Genomic DNA, 16,584 nt, shown 5'->3' with positions numbered 1-16,584 from the left:
GATCAGATTCAGTTGACACCTTGAGTGTGCCTCAGATCCCTTGCCCTGATGAATAAGCTCTCCTGTCATTATTATTTGATTTGACTTAGCTTAAATAAAGAAGGAATGGAATATTTTCTCCTATTTTGATATTTGCCCTTCCTACTCACCCCTTTAAAACATAAAAAAACCCCTCTGATAGGTTTTGCTTCTTCATGTCACATTTTGCATAATGCTATCTTTCATAGTGATGGAATCATTAATTTCATAAATGAGGAAAGGGAGGCCCAGAAAAGTTGAATGATTTGCCTCAGGTCAAAAATAAAGATCCCAGTTTATAATTCTCACACTCAGTTTGAATGGTTTACCTCAGCCACAAATAAAGCATCTGATTCATAAGCCTCACATGTGAGTTTTTAGTTCGTTGGCTAGTCCCGTGTAAATACGATTGAATGAATGAATGAATGAACCATTTTGTATTTACGTGCTTCAGTCTTCCATATTAATGTGGGATATAAAATCTGTAACCTTGTCCCAAGACCCCCTCGATTTTCTCTCCTCCTCCTCTTGAAGTCAGGTGTTCTACTCTGATTCTTAAAATAATAGTTCCTTATATCATCTTGATCACCTATAGCCAACATGTATCCCCACTTTCTAGAAACTGAAGGCAAAACCCTTGCATAACAACAGGCAGGCAGTGGAAAGTATGAACTGATTTCTTCCTCTCTCGCCCCCACCCTCTGCCCACCTACCACCACCAGATACCATATTCTGAACTTAGTGCAGCCAGTGGGTCTGACTAGTGAGTGGCCAAATATAGAGTGCATTACAGGAATTTTAGCCGTGTCACCAAGGCATGTCCCACTAACCATCCTGCGAAGTGAGAGAGAGCCTCCCAACCTGGCACTGTTCTAAAGATAAGCCCCCTGTGACTGTGGCCAGCAGCTGATCATCTATCGTCTTGCCCAGACGTGGCACCGCTCAGTCTGTAAAAACGTGTTCCCAGCGAAAGCTAACCCCGACGACTTTAAGGCATCTTTCATTTCTTCCAAGCCCATATGATTCTCGAGTGAAACGAACCTTTCCACTGAAAGGCGTCGTTGCAGGGGCATACCTAGTCGTTGCATATGCAAAATGGATTTCAGTCGTCTCATATTGTGATATTGGGTCATGGTGCATGACAGTGGCCCATAAAGATTAAAATTGAGTTTGCTTGAGAAATGCAGTGTCACCTGAGTGACAGTTTCATTTGAGATTCTCTTCCGGCTCTAGTTATTCTTCTCCTTGCCCTTTTTTTGGTTTTGGGGTAATGTCGCTGATATGGTTATAAATAGTGTAACTTTGTTTCAGTTTGTGAGTCCTACAGCCAAGGTTGTCAGAATTTGCTCTTCCTCTGGGAAAGTGAAAATTCAGAAATATTTATCTAAAAAGACTGTAAAGCCAAGATTCTCATAAACACTAATCCAGGAACTGAAACGTTGGACTTCTCAGCCAGATATCATAGGGTGGATTAGAAAGTGGTCACAAGCCATTTTGTGTAAGCAGTCATATGTTTCAGTTGTAAGGAAAAAAATAACAAATACTTGATGCTTGATCATAATGCCTGCCTCTCCCCACAAGTACCTGAACATTGGAAAAGAGAATCCTCCATATGTAGTTTCACTTTGTTTAAGCCACATGCAGTTTTATTAATAATGGGAAGGAGACATAAGATCACTTGCATATTATAGGACACGTAGCTTGGTTTATAGGTAAACACAGTTTTTATAGTAAGAGGAGCAGATAAATAGCTTGCTACTTCTCCCCTCCACCATTCTATGTCTCCTATCCAGATTTCAAGCCTAATAGGCATCTATATTTTGGGGGCAGTTAAATGGGACAGCAGTTTAAAAGCCCAACTGGTACTTTCCCACACTAGTAAGGCTGTAAGCTTGGACTGTAGGCTTGGAAGTAGACTGTGGGCTTGGAGTGTGTCTACTGACTGTGTTTTACTTTCCCAAGTGTGCAGTACAGTGTTCTGCACACACTGAGCCTTCAATAAATGCCTGGGAATCCTTCTGGGTTCTAATCCCGGCTCCACCACTTGTCTGCTGTGTGACCTTGGGTGAGCCATTTAACTTCTCTGTGCCTCAGTTACCTCACCTGTCAAATGGGGATTAAGACTGTGAGCCCCATGTTGGGCAGGGAATGTGTCCAACCTGATAAGCTTCTCTCTACTCCAGCTGTCAGTACAGTGCGTGGCACATAGTAAGCACTGACCAAGTACCTTTAAAGGAATACCACTAATTGATCATCAGCGTTTGGACCTCTCTACATTTCGGGCTAACAGACCCAAAGAAGGTTAGGGTTGCTCTGCTTTCCCCATGAGGTCCCATCCTCTACTGGGCAAGGGCAAGAAGAAGATTAGCCGACCATCCAGTGAGTTTTTGACTTAACTGACTCATCCTGCAGCATTGACCACTTCATTCGGGACAGCGAAATATGTAGAGGGATTTTCAAATCTTGGCCTTATTGGTATGACTGAGTTAGACTTGGCGGTATGCCTAATCAATTAATTATATTTACTGAGCACTTACTGTGGGCCGAACACAGTACTAAGTGCTTAGGAGAGTGCAGTATAGCAGATTTGATAGTCGTGTTTCCTGCCTTTGAGGAGCTTACAGTCTAGAGGGGCAGATGGATATGAATATCAAGTAATTATGGGTATGTAGATAGGTTCTGTGGGGTGGAGAGTGGGCCGAATAAAGGGGGCAAATTCATGTGCAAAAGTGATACTGAAGGGTGAAGGAGCAGGGGTAATGAGGGAGGGCTTAGTCGGGGAAGATCTCTTGGAGGAGATGAGATTTTAATAAGGTTTCAAGGTGGGGAGAGTGATGGTCTGTTGGATATGAAGGAAAAAGGAGTTTCCAGGCCAGAGGCAGGATGTGGTCAAAGGATAGGCAGTGAGGTATATGAGTTCAAGACTCTCGATTGTAATCTCGTTTTGGGCAGGGAACATGTAATCCGCTAATTCTGTTGTATTGTACTCTCCCAAGTGTTTAGTATAGTGTTGTCCACATAGAAATACTCAATAAATACCATTGATTGATTCGTTGATCAAGAGACAGTGAGGGAGTTGGCGTTAGAGTTGCCGTGGAACATCTCTATTTGTTCTTTGGAGTTCTGCCATGGAGGAAGCATCTTGCAGGAGGCATGCTCTCCTTCTTCTTCAGTTACCAAGTGTCTGTGGTCGATTGTGCAAATGTTACCGGTTGGAAGTATATTCACCGTTCTGATTTTGAAGCCCAACCGCCCTGAACCAGTGAAGCCGTTGGAGTAAAACCTCAGCGCATATTATTAACAGACCCAATTTGTACAGTTCAAACCATTGATTCAGAGCCGCCCTGAAGTTCCTAAGTTGACCGAGTCTGGTTTGTCTGTGTAGAAATTGACAGGAGTATATTTCAAAAGCTGCTGTGGAAAATGCCCTAATTTCTGCATGGCCGTAACTGCAAAGGAAATCTCGTCAACTCTACCCTTTTGGAGATTGTGGGAGCGTTTTGATGTCTAGGGTAGTTGGAGACTATACTAGGGTTTTTTTTTTCTGAGATGTATAAGGAAATCATCAGCAGAGCTAGAAAGAAAGCCTGACTAGTGTATTTCTCTTGATCAGATTCTGTGTGTGTGTGGGGGGGGGCGGGGTGCTGTACCTAGTACAGCTGCACTGTGGGATTTTTGGCAACCAAGTCAGGTTGACTCTCTCTGCAGGTTCTGTTGAATAGGAAGAAACATGAGAGTCAGATGAGCCTCTGAATGCAAAAAATCCCTGACACTCTCCCATTACCTGGATCTTTGGCTACCCTCCTGAGATTTGGCTGAACAGATTCAGTAAACACAGACACCAGACCAGAATTGTGGTTGGGCCACAGGAGGAGAAGAAGTGAGTTGCTGTATTGAGGGCACATTTAGTGAGAGGCAGAGGCCCCCTGAGCTTTGCCTATGTCTAAAAATGATAAATGATCTTACACACTTTTTAATGGAGGATTTTTATTAGTTGATTGCTTAGTTCTAATTGAAATCAAGAGTATGCAATGAAAAAGTTAGAATGCCCAAAACAAGTTATGCCCGTCACTGGGATTGCTTATTTCTCTAGCTTATCTGGAAAGCTCCCCCCGATTCATCAGCAAAGAAATGATAAAGTAGATCTACTATACCGGCATGGATTTCCCTCTTCTTTCCTTGACATAGTGGATAGAGCATGGGCCTGGGAGTCAGAAGGTCATGGATTCTAATCCTGGATTGGCACTTGCCTGCTGTGTGACATTGGGCAAGTTACTTCACTTCTCTGTGCCTCAGTTACTTCATTTAAAAAATGAAGTCTGTGTGCCCAATGTGGGACAAAGTCTTTATCCATCCCAATTTGTATCCACCCCAGTGCTTACTATAGTGCCTGGAATATAGTAATAAGCACTTAATACCATTATTATTATTATTTCCTGGGCCTCTCCAACTTACAGGTTATAAGGGCTTTCCAATTAACATGGATGAGAGTAAGATTCAACTGATTTTTCCATCCAACTTGCCCTTTCCCTATCATATCTTTCTTGATTGGGTCTTCCTTCCCCCTGCCAATCAAGCCAAGATCCTTGGGGTAATATTAGGCTTTGTCTTCTCACATCACCAAATAGATGATTAATATTGTTGGCTGCATCATCCCTCCTCCTCAGTCAACCTCTTCCTCCACTGTTCTTTCTCTCTTCTAACCTGAACTGCACTGTCCCCTCCTCAGTGGCTGGCCCTCAGTGGCTTACCAAGTAAATTTAGTAATCCTTAGTAATCGTCAAGTCAACCTGTTGACCTACACTTGGACCTTTCTATTTTTGCTGGGTAAAGTTCCCCAGGGGTGTTACTACTAGTATTTTATTCATAACTTTACCTCCTCTTACCTTGTCTCCCACAGTATGTGCCTCATTGCCTCTCGCATTCTCTCCACTCCAACGAGATCAGTTGATTAGACTGTAAGCCCGTCAGTGGGCAGGGATTGTCTCTAACGGTGGTTGAATTGTACATTCCAAGCACTTAGTATAGTGCTCAATAAATGCTATTGAATGAATGAATCCGTTCCCTTGAGTTCCCTTCACTCTCCATGTTTCTCCATGCCATCACCCCCTCTCCCTTACCTCCAGGGACTGTGTCCCTTTCGTTGTTTAAAACCCAGTTCATGCCGCATTCCCTCCCAAACAGAGGAGCTGTTTGATGGTTTCTGTCCCACTTTCATGCCTGCTTTTATTTTTAGAACCTAACCCTATTTGTATATTAACCATTTTGGCTGAATCTTCTCTGGTCTAGATGGTAAGTCTCTTGAGTGCAAGGATTATGTTCTCTTTCTGTGAAGAATCATAGCTCGTGCTGCCTAATACGATGCCAGACCCTATGTGGTAGTTTGATAGAACTGAATTGTCTTACATCATTGTTTTCCTTTTTCACTTTGTAATGATTATTCTTTCAAGCAATTGTAAGAGTTCTTTTGTCTCTTGCAGTTCACAATTGGACTCTCGAAGACACCCTTCAGTGGCTGATAGAATTTGTTGAACTTCCCCAGTATGAGAAGACCTTTAGAGATAACAACGTCAAAGGAACAACTCTCCCCAGGTGAAGCTGTCTTGACTCATTTTCTGCCACACTGCACTTTCCTTTTGCCTTTTTACAGTAAAAGATACATCAGATTCTTCCATAAGAGCTGAAAAACATGGGAAAGACCCCCTTGTCCCCCAAGCAGCATGACCTAGTGAATAGACCATGGGCCTGAGAGTCAGGAGGACCTGGGTTCTAATCCCAGATCTGCCACTTGTCTGCTGTGTGACCTTGGGCCAGTCACTTCACTTCCCTGTGCCCGTTACCTCATCCGTAAAATAGGGATTAAGACTGTGAGCCCCACGTGGGACCGGAATTGTGTCCAACCTGATGAGCTTGTGCCTTAATTCTTGCCATGTATTCTTTCCCAATGATTAGAACACACAAGTCACACAGAGTAGGTGCTTAGATATTCACCCCTCCCCCTAGCTCCATAGCCCTTCTGTGCGTATCTGTCTGAAATTGATTTTAATGTCTGCCCTCCCCTTTAGTCTGTGAATTCTTTGAGAGCAGGGGTCGTCTCTACCTAGTCTGTTGTATGGCACTCTCCCAAGTCCTTAGTACAGCGCTCTGTACACAGGAAGTGCTCAGTAAATGCCATTGATTAATTAATAAATTAATAAATGCTACTATCACTATTACCACTACAACTACTAGGGGCCTCTAGCTGAGTCCCTTCTTCCTTTCTTCAGTCGTATTTATTGAGTGCTCACTATGTGTGGCGCTGTACTAAGTGCTTGGAATGTACAATTCAGCAACAGATCACTCTGCCCCCTGCCACACACTCCCGTTAGAGTGCATGAGCATTCCTGGGTCACAGCTTGAAAAATACAGCAAAAATTGCAAGGCATTTGTAGGAATGTACCATTTTCTGGGAAGTCAGGTGGTAGAGTAGATGGACTGAGAAGCAATCTTGTTGCTGACTTGTAAGGAGCTTCATTTTTTCTTTGTGTAATCTTAATATTTGTCAAGCATTAAATAAATGCCATGCACTGAGGTAAGTACAAAATTATCAGGTTGGATACAGTCCCTGTCCCACAAGGGACTCACGGGGTAAGTAGGAGGGGAAAGAGGTATCGAACCCTCAGCCCCTAGACTGTAAGCTCTTGTGGGCGGGGATAATGCCCACCATTTTTATTGTATTGTTCTCTCCCAAGCACTTAGTATAGTGCTCTGTGCACAGTAAGTGCTCAGTAAATGCCATCAGTTGATTTTACAGATGAGGAAACTGAGGTACAGAGAAGTTACCTATCCAAGGTCACACAGGCAAGTGGTGGAGCTGGGATTAGTACTTGGATGTGTTGACTCTCAGGCCCATGTTCTTTCCTCTAGGCCATGCTGTTTAGCTTTTTGCCAGAAAAGTTGAAACATTTTGGCTTCTATGCAGTCATTAATCACTCTTAGAATGGTTATTTGAAATTATGTCATGTTTAATAATAGTAATAGAAAAGAACAAAGCAATAAAAACATTAAAATAAAAATAGAAACGTTAATGGCTGGATTGCTTTGGGTTCTTGTAAATAAAGTATGAAGTATCAGATGGGTGGTTGTTACCATCTTCACTTATTACTCAGTTCTGTAGCTTACGTAATTACTTTCGCTTCAGTTTTGTAAGTGTACGTATGCCAGACGATGAATAATCGGTGTTACGAACCGTAATGTGATGCAAGTGTGTTTATTTGCATATGTATGACACATCAGCTCAAAGTATGATTTATTCCCAACAGGATAGCGGTAAATGACTTGGCGTTCATGACCTCTCAACTGAAAATTATTGACCGAAGCCATAGGCAGAAGCTTCAACTGAAGGCACTGGATGTTGTTCTGTTTGGACCACTAACACGTTAGTATTCTTACTGACTTGGTATTGCCCGAGGACAGAGGATACCCATGGAGACTAGTAGCAGTTCGAGGGAAGGGAGAGGAAGAAAGAGTAGATTACTCTTACTATAGTAAAGGAAGGCAGAAGGAGTAAGAGAAGTGTTAAATTGAGTTTAAGAATTAAAACGGCATCTGTGGTATTTGTTAAGCGCTTACTATGTGCCAGGCACTCTACTAAGCTCCGGGGTGGATATAAGCAAATCGGGTCGGACGCGGTTCCCGTCCCACATGGGGCTCATAATCTCAATCCCTGTTTGGTAGATGAGGTAACTGAGGCACAGAGAGGTGAAGTGACTTGCACATGGTCACCCAACAGACAAGTGGCGGAGCTGGGATTAGAACCCATGTCTTTCCGACTCCCAGCCCCATTCTCTATCCATTATCCACTGCTTCTCGGGTCTGTTGATTTAGAGCTGTGGGCAGAGAGCATCCCTGGAATTCCACCAGATGCCAGAGCCATTGTTGGCAGAGAAGATGGGAAGCCATTCACTGGACCTTGGATAGCACTTTGTGTTCAGTTTCCAGCCTTTGTCTTTCTCCCAGCTAGTGACAGCTTCGAACCCTGTGAAGGCAGCACATTCCTCCCCAGCAGTGGGAGAGTTATTTTTATTACTCTCCAGTAACCATCTAAGCTGATTAAATTGCAACCCTGAAAAGTTTTGAAAGTGGGTCTTTGTGATTCTTCACCAGATGCTGGTATCACACGACTTTGAGGGTAGTGGCAGAAACAATTGTTGACAAAGTAACTGACTTGAAAGACAGCTAACATCATTCCTTCTGACTTGTTCAGAAAGCTTCTGGAGAATAGTAGCTGTTTACATACTTTTTGGAGTGGGTGTATTTTCCTTGTCTTGCAAATCACAAAGAAATGGAAGTAGTTCAAAGTAAATGTAAAGTCATCGAGCTGCTAATTATATAAACATCTCATTTGGAGAGTGATATAACCATCCTCGAGGAGCATTTTAATAACGGATTCAGTTAAGGAGTTTGTGATGCAGTACCTCTTTCTACGATGACTTAGGCTTAAGAGATGGTATTTGCGTGAACGATCTCACAGCCCAAGCCCCCACACTGGTTAAGATTTTATAGACTTTAATTTCTCCCACATAGTGTGTCGTAAACATAGCTATCCAAAACTTCAAAAGCTGTGCAGAGAGGTGGTTTACAATTTCCAGTCCAGACATAATCAGGGCTCCAGATTTTCTGTCGCCGGCTTATAGGTGACATAAATTCCAGCCTGATGATGGGAGCTGACGAAGCAGCCCACTCACCAAAGCTAGAGGGTGAATCTTTCCTAACGAGATGGGGGACCCTTGGGCTTTAGAAGAGTGCGTGCAGGGAAGGCTGCTTCACTGGGCTGCAGAAGCGGTCGGGATCCCCATTTAGATGCGATGCCCAGAGCTGGAGCCCTTGATTCCGGATGCCCCCCCAGGGCTTACACTTTCAGTGGTCCCGTTTTAGCTTCAGGCTGGAGCTCACCTCTTCCTGTCAGAAAAGAGCCAAACGGTAGCCAGTGACAGGGGATCCTTGCGGTGGTCTTGGAGACTCTCATCTCCTTGTGGGCAGGGAACGCGTCTCCCGACTCTAATAATAATAATTGTGGTATTTAAGTGCTTTCTATGGGCCAGGTACTGTACTAAGCACGGGGGTGACTACAAGCCAGTGTGTCCAATCCAATAATCTTGTATCTACCTGGCACATGGTTATCGCTTAACAAATACCATAATTATTATTATTACATCCAAATCAGGTTGGACATAGTCCCTGTCCCATGTGGGGCTCACAGTCTCAATCCTCATTTTACAGATGAATAACTGAGGCACAGAGAATGTAATGTAATGGTGGTATTTGTTAAGCGCTTACTATGTGCCGAGCACTGTTTTAAGCGCTGGGGTAGATACAGAGTAATCAGGTTGTCCCACGTGAGGCTCACAGTCTGAATCCCCATTTTACAGATGAGGTAACTGAGGTACCGAGAAGTGAAGTGACCTGCTCAAGGCCGCATGGCATTTAAGTGGCAGAGCCAGATTAGAACCTTCTGACTCCCAGGCCCGTGCTCTATCTACTAGGTTATGCTGTTTGCCAGTACAACTCTGTCATATTGTACTTTCCCAAGGACTCAGTTCGGTGCCTTGCACACAGTAGGTGCTCATTAAATACCATTGATTGATTAAGATGCAGAATAATAGACAGTAGATGTATAGCCCACCCAGATGCTAGAGGCAAGAAAGCCCTCTACTAAGCACCAGGGTAAATACAAGCAAATCAGGTTGGACACAGTCCCCGTCCCACGAGGGGCTCACAGTCTCGATCCTCATTTTAAAGATGAAGTAACAGGCACAGAGAAGTGAAGTGACTTGCTCAAGGCCACAGAGTGGGAATTCGAAGAAGGTATTCTTGCCCATTCCTTGGTTATGGTGCATATATAGTGAAAGCGGGGGTTATTCGATGAAATAGTTTTACGAGTGGTCACTTAAGAGAGGGCATTGGGAGTTGCTGTGCTGTGAAAGCATATCTTCTCAGTAAGTGTGTCGTGTTACCCTACCCCACACTGAGATCCTGGCTCTGATCTGTAGACTGAATCTCTCTAGTCAGGCCAACTTCAATCCTATGTTTCATGTATGCCATTATTTCAATAGGCCCACCACACAACTGGATGAAGGATTTTATCCTCACGGTTTCTATAGTGATTGGTGTTGGAGGTTGCTGGTTTGCCTATACGCAGAACAAAACATCAAAAGAACACGTTGCAAAAATGATGAAAGACCTAGAGAGTCTGCAGACTGCAGAGCAAAGCCTTCTTGACCTACAAGAAAGGTACGTTTGAGAAGACAGCATACAACTTTCGTCGTCATTTTAGACTATGCTTTGCTAACCGAAGTATTTGTCCCAGAGTGACTTCTGAAATTTGCATAGGAAAAGGAAGAACGTTTATCAATTTAAAAAGTGTAGCGCACTTGTGAATATGGATCTTGTGAATTTCTCATTTCCCATCCTAAAAAGATCGTTTTCTATGAAAATATTTGAGTAGAGAGATTGAAGCCAGATTGGGAGAAAGAAATGGATAAAAAAGAAAAACTGGCCAATGGAGAAGAAAGTGTGTGGCTTTATTCAAAGTTACCTTGCTTTTAACTCCCTGGAATTCTTATGCACTGTCTTGCTGAAGGGAATGTTTTTATATTACCATGCCAAAATTTAAAGGCTGCAATATCCAAAGTCACTCTATAGCAAGATGCCGCTTACGTTTCATAGTCTCGATTTACGTTGATTGGAAGTATTTGCAATTTCAGTAGAAATTTATCTAACAGTTAATGTATGTTATTAATATAACTACTAGTAGGAAAAAAAAGTAAAATCATTAAGAAAGTATTTCTTTTTAATTCCATTCTCAGACTTGAAAAGGCACAGGAGGAGAACAGAAACGTTGCTGTCGAAAAGCAGAATCTGGAGCGCAAAATGATGGATGAAATCACTTATGCAAAGGAGGAGGCTTGTCGACTGAGAGAACTGAGGGAGGGAGCGGAATCTGAGTTGAGCAGGCGCCAGTATGCAGAACAGGAGCTAGAACAGGTATGTGAATTCCATTTTTTCCTCTTATTTTGAAATCCTAGGGAGTTTGCAGGGAAGATGAAATCTGAAGGACTGTTTCCTATCAATCACCATCTGTTTAATCTATTTAAATGTAATTTTTCAGTCATGGAACAGTAATTTATATTGCATACTAATAATGACCATTTAGGTTTAGGTAGAAAAACAAGAAGGCAAAGTGCTAATCAAAAGCTCGTTGGGGGCAGGAAATGTAGCTTCCAACACTGTTGTATTGTCCCCTCCCAAGTGCTTAGTACAGTGCTCTGCACTCAGTAGATACCATTGATGATGATAATCAAACAAGGGTCCAAAGTGCAAAGACCCCTTGTGAGCAACAGGTTTTAAATCCATCACCATTTAAAGTCATGTGGCATGTAAATAGTACTAATGATATTAAGCACTTACTTTGTGCCAAGCACTGTTACAGCTGATAAGCCTCAAAATGCCACCCGGATGTATGCATAGGATAAATAATAATTAAGTGCTTCCTGTGTTTCAAGCACTGTCCTAAGCACTGGTAGAAGATAATCAGGTCCCACATGGTGCTTACAGTCTAAGAAGGAAAGTGAACAGGTATTGAATCCTCATTTTGCAAATGAGGGAACTAAGTCACAGAGAAGTTAAATGACTTGCCCAAGGTCACAGAAGAGACGAGAAGCAGAGCTGGGGTTAGAACCCAGGTCATCTGACTTCCAGGACATTGCTCTTTCCAGTAGGTCAGCTGGCTTCTCTAGTGAGATAAATATGTAGATCTCACTTAATAATAATAATAATGATAGTAACAATGATGATGATGGTATTGGTTAAGTGCTTTCTACGTGCCAGGCACTGTTCTAAGGGCTGGGGTAGATAAAAAGATAACCAGGTTGGATGCAGTCTCTGTCCCACATAGGCGTCACAGTCTTAATTCCCATTTTACAGATGAGGGAACCGAGACACAGAGAAGTTAACTGATTTGCCCAAGGTCACACAGCAGACAAGTAGCGGACATGGGATTAGAACCCCTGACCCTCTGACTCCCAGGCCTGTGCTCTATCCACTAGGCCATGCTGCTTCCCTGGAAGCATTTGTCCCATAGATTGCTGAATTCGTCTGTCGAGATATATAAGTTGTTATATTTTCTCCAAAGGTAAGGGCACTTGCTAAGGACCTACCCCCAGATTGAATGTTTTAGGACATGGCTTTGAAGAGAGTTCAGCGGTGTCTAAAAGTTATCCTTCTTGACATCTGCTCCTCCTCTTCAGCTCCTCACAGTTGAGCGTAGGCGTTCCAGCAAAGCAGAGACATCCTACAGTGTGTCTCCGTAGAGGAGATACTTTTGGAGACAAATAACCTAGTTCTGAAACTTCCACCCACCATTCCAAACAGTAATCCCAGCCACAAGAGGCGAAAGAAAGAAAAATACGTTTAATAATTCTCCCGATACTTGAAAAGCTTGTCAAGGCTAGGAGTGAGCGATCTCTTTCAATGCTGTTTTGTGTATTGAAATGGCTTTAAAGTAACTCTTCAGGCTCATGCTCTTTAGTTCAGTGGAAAGAGCCTGGGCTTGGGAGTCAGAGGTAATGGGTTCGAGTCCCGGCTCTGCCACTTGTCACTTGTGTGACTGTGAACAAGGCACTTAACTTCTCTGTGCCTCGGTTCCCTCATCTGTAAAATGGGGATTAAGACTGTGAGCCTCACGTGGGACAACCTGATTACCTTGTACCCCCACCCCCAGTGCTTAGAGCAGTGCTCTGCACATAGTAAGTGCTTAACAAATACCAACATTATTATTATTGTTGTTGTTTTGGGTGTTTTGATTTTAAGTGAAGTTTTTCAGAGCCTGTTAGAGGCATCGGGAGTAACACTGGAATGTAGTTTCTGTAGAGGATTGAAGTCCATGCCATAGGCCATCTGGGTGCTTATGCTGGCATGAATGTTTCAGATACTATTGATAAATGTTTTATGATTTAGTAGTTAGCTTCTTAGACGGGTGAGTGTGCTAGTAACTAGATTTTCCAACTCAGTGTTGTGGTCGGCTACAGAACGTCATTTTGGAAATGACTTTCCCTTTTTTCCTCATTCTTCTTGTTCAAGGAAATGCATCACATGTTATTGCTTGCCTTTATCCTAAATATTTGTTTTTTCTTGAAGAGGTATTTACGATCATCTCTTAATAGACCACAATAATTTCCATCCTCGAACATTTGTCTCCTTTGTTCTTTTCCACTTGTCCTTGTTTACATACAGACAGGTGAGCCATTTTCTTTTAATTTTTTTTGTGGGAGGAACACTCATTCTGTCACATCCTGTAGTTGTGGAATTCATTTATATCAAAATGAATCCCCCAACTGAGAGCGATTAGGTTAATGGAGAGACTCGAAATGCTTCCCATGGTCCTTTGTACGTCGTATGAGTATGAACAGGTTATTTAAACAGAGCTTCTTCGCTGCTCTTACAGGATTCACTGAGCAGCGCTTTCTGCTTTTTCAACTTGGGTTAGGTTTTGAGCAGAAATACCTAGTCTGTACCTATGCTACTTGTCTAGTTTAGGCCCCCCCACCTCTTCACACAGTGATTCTCTGTCCTTTCTCCCTTCATAGCTGGACTCTTTCTCCAAGGCATTAGCTCTGTCGCTCTTCTCCTCTACGGTTGCCCTGATAACTCCAGACTCTAAGCTCCTGTTCTCCTCTCTTCCCAGCTCCCTCTTCCCTTTCTTTTCTGATACTCTTCCTTCCCTTCCCTTCCCTTTGCCGTGGCCATTTCCTGAATGGGCCGCTGTCTCTCAGCCAGTCATAGCCCTTGAAGACAGAGACCCAGAGAGGACGACTCCTATATATCATATATATATATAATGTCAATTCTCCTGTAACATATGTTTTCACCATGCATTTTTCATGAAACCTCATTGCCGAATTAGGGAGTGATATTCCAGCAGAGCGTAGCCGTCTGGATAAGCTGCCATGCGACGTTGGAAGAAATGGCAGAGTGGATGTGTGTGACATTAGTCAAGGCTGGAGTACTATAGCGCAAGTATTCCTTAATGTGAAGTTCTTTGAGAAAATAAACCTTGCATTATGGAACTGACTGAGGAGTTGTCATGGAAATAAATGCCATTGCAGCATTCTGTTTCCTAGGCAACACACTCTCCAACACAGTGTCAAATCAAGAGGCCAGTATATCCATTGGGAGACTTTCTGATAGACGAGTTCGCAACACGGCATTAGGTTTGAGACCAGACTGAAGATCTGTAAGGCGTGGGGCCGAGGCCCGGACCTTCCACCATGCCTTCTCTGACTCTTTGTGGTGTTCCGTCTGTATTACCTATGGGCAGAACTCAACATCAAGCATCAAAACAACATCTCAGGCAACAAACTCAGAACAGACTCCTTCTAGCATCAAGACTGTGTTCATCTCAACACAGCTTCCCTGGATGTCAATAGGCCACCCAGACAGCTGTCATATGGTGGGATGATATGGAACAACCGAAAAAGCATGGAGGGCAGAGGAAACCTTTAAGGACAGAAATTGCAACCTCGAAATGAAGCAGCACAGTTGAAAACTGGGAGACAAGTACAGTAGACACACCAGCATGGTGCATTCCAGTCAGGGCTCTTTATGACCAGATCATGAAACGGAAGCAAAAGTGACTACATCCTCAGTCAATTCAAACAACAAACGTGACTACACAGCATAAGCCAGTCTTTAGGAGAAGCAGGGTGGCTTAGTGGAAAGAGCATGGGCTTGGGAGTCAGAGGTCATGGGTTCTAATCCCACCTCTGCCCCTTTTTCTGCTGTGTGACTTTGGGCAAGTCATTTTACTTCTCTGTGCCTCCGTTACCTCATCTGTAAAATGGGGATTAATAATAATAATAATAATAATAATAATATGTTGGTATTTGTTAAGTGCTTACTATGTGCAGAGCACTGTTCTAAGCTCTGGGGTATACAGGGTAATCAGGTTGTCCCATGTGAGGCTCACAGTTAATCCCCATTTTACAGATGAGGTAACTGAGGCCCAGAGAAGTGAAGTGACTTGCCCACAGTCACACAGCTGACAAGTGGCAGAGCCGGGAGTCGAACCCATGACCTCTGACTCCAAAACCCGGCTCTTTCCACTGAGCCAGGCTGCTTCTCTGTGAGCCTGTGAGCCCCACATGGGGCAACCTGATTACCTTGTATCTACCCTAGCACTCAGAACAGTGCTTGGCACATAGTAAGTGCTTAACAAATACCATAATTATTTTTATTATTAGTTTAGTTAGGACTGTTAGTTCCACGTTGATTCTTTCAGCTAGATTTTTCCCTTATAACGTAGGGTTCCAGAGAGCAGAGATCTTGTCTGTTACATCTGTTATATTGTATTCTACCAAAGGCCAAATCAGTGCTCTTTGCACAGTAACTGCTGAGTAAGTTTCATTGATCAAGCCCTCCTTGCATCCATTTGTGATAACATCTTCAAATATGATGAACAACGAATGTGTGTGCCCAAAGAGGGGTAGTGCAGACACCATCGTTCGGATGCCGTGGAAGCCATCTGACATTCTAACGAGCCATAGCGAAGCTGAGGAGGCAAGCACTTAATGAGATGTTGGACCTTTTATAGTGAATGATTTCATCTTATCCTAACTAGGAAAAAAAAAAGAAATCCATGTCTTTCTTCCTCGACATTTCAGTTCTTTTGGAATGATGTTCGGTGCAGTTCTTCAGAATATTGCCAAACTTTCTTAAATCGTTTTTTAAAGAGGGGAGCTTCTACTTTTTCCTTCACATTTAGGGGTTGTTTGCTCTTTGGCATTCTCTTAAGCAGATTAAATTTTGAATTGGCCCTGCTGTAGCTATAATCGTGTTTTCTCATGGGCAGCGGCACTTCAAAACTTGACAGGGAAAGAAAACCATTTGTATTTGTTGTGATTTTAATTATCTTTTTGTCTTCTCATGTTATGAGTATAAATAGGGTCTTTCAGGAGTTGATATGTTTACAATAAGTAGTTTTGGAGATCAGATATTTGAGTGGTTTTGGGGGGGGGCGGGTTTAATCACCTGGAGAAATTATTTTTATGATCGCACTTTGCACACTCTCCCCTAAATTGCAAAAGGGAATACCGAAAACAAAAATTATGGGCAAGTGCTTTATTTAGAAAAAACACCAAAGGATTCCTAGTCTAAGGAAATACATGAGAAAATCATCTAAACCTGACTTTTTCATCGACGTCAAACCGTGATTGGAAAAGGAATCCATCCTTGAAAAATAGGTGTCTTCTACTGTGCCTGGGGTAAACTTCTCATCTACTTCAGGGGAAGGGGTCTAGTGAACTAAAGTTCTCCATGGTTAATAAAGAGTACATTAACTTGAACTTTAAGAACTGAGAGAAGCTCTGCAAATGGCACATATTCATTTACTTGGATTCTGAAGAAGTGTGGAAACTCTTCAAGAAAGGCATACCCAATTCCTCCCCTACTGTCTTGGTCTATTAACCTGCATCAGGAGTTAATGAAGTTCTCTGTATTTTAATGTAGTGGTGTGTTGTCACTTGAAGGTCA

The 16,584-nt window shown here is 42.9% G+C and overlaps 1 protein-coding gene across 3 annotated transcripts in view; it reads left to right on the top strand.

Moving 5' to 3' along the window:
- The window catches only part of STIM2 (stromal interaction molecule 2), a 103,392-nt gene that overhangs the window by 74,207 nt on the left and 12,601 nt on the right, over positions 1 to 16,584 (top strand). For all 3 annotated transcript variants that reach the window (XM_029083454.2, XM_029083455.2, XM_029083456.1), the window contains 4 exons: positions 5,499 to 5,610; positions 7,320 to 7,435; positions 10,113 to 10,290; positions 10,866 to 11,043. In XM_029083454.2, the coding sequence (XP_028939287.1) occupies positions 5,499 to 5,610; positions 7,320 to 7,435; positions 10,113 to 10,290; positions 10,866 to 11,043 (584 nt within the window). The remainder of the gene's footprint in view (positions 1 to 5,498; positions 5,611 to 7,319; positions 7,436 to 10,112; positions 10,291 to 10,865; positions 11,044 to 16,584) is intronic.

Source organism: Ornithorhynchus anatinus, chromosome 18, assembly GCF_004115215.2.
Source record: "Ornithorhynchus anatinus isolate Pmale09 chromosome 18, mOrnAna1.pri.v4, whole genome shotgun sequence".
Lineage (NCBI taxonomy): Eukaryota > Metazoa > Chordata > Mammalia > Monotremata > Ornithorhynchidae > Ornithorhynchus > Ornithorhynchus anatinus.
Note: the sequence above shows the minus strand (reverse complement) of the source record. Positions and strands in the feature narration are given on the sequence as shown.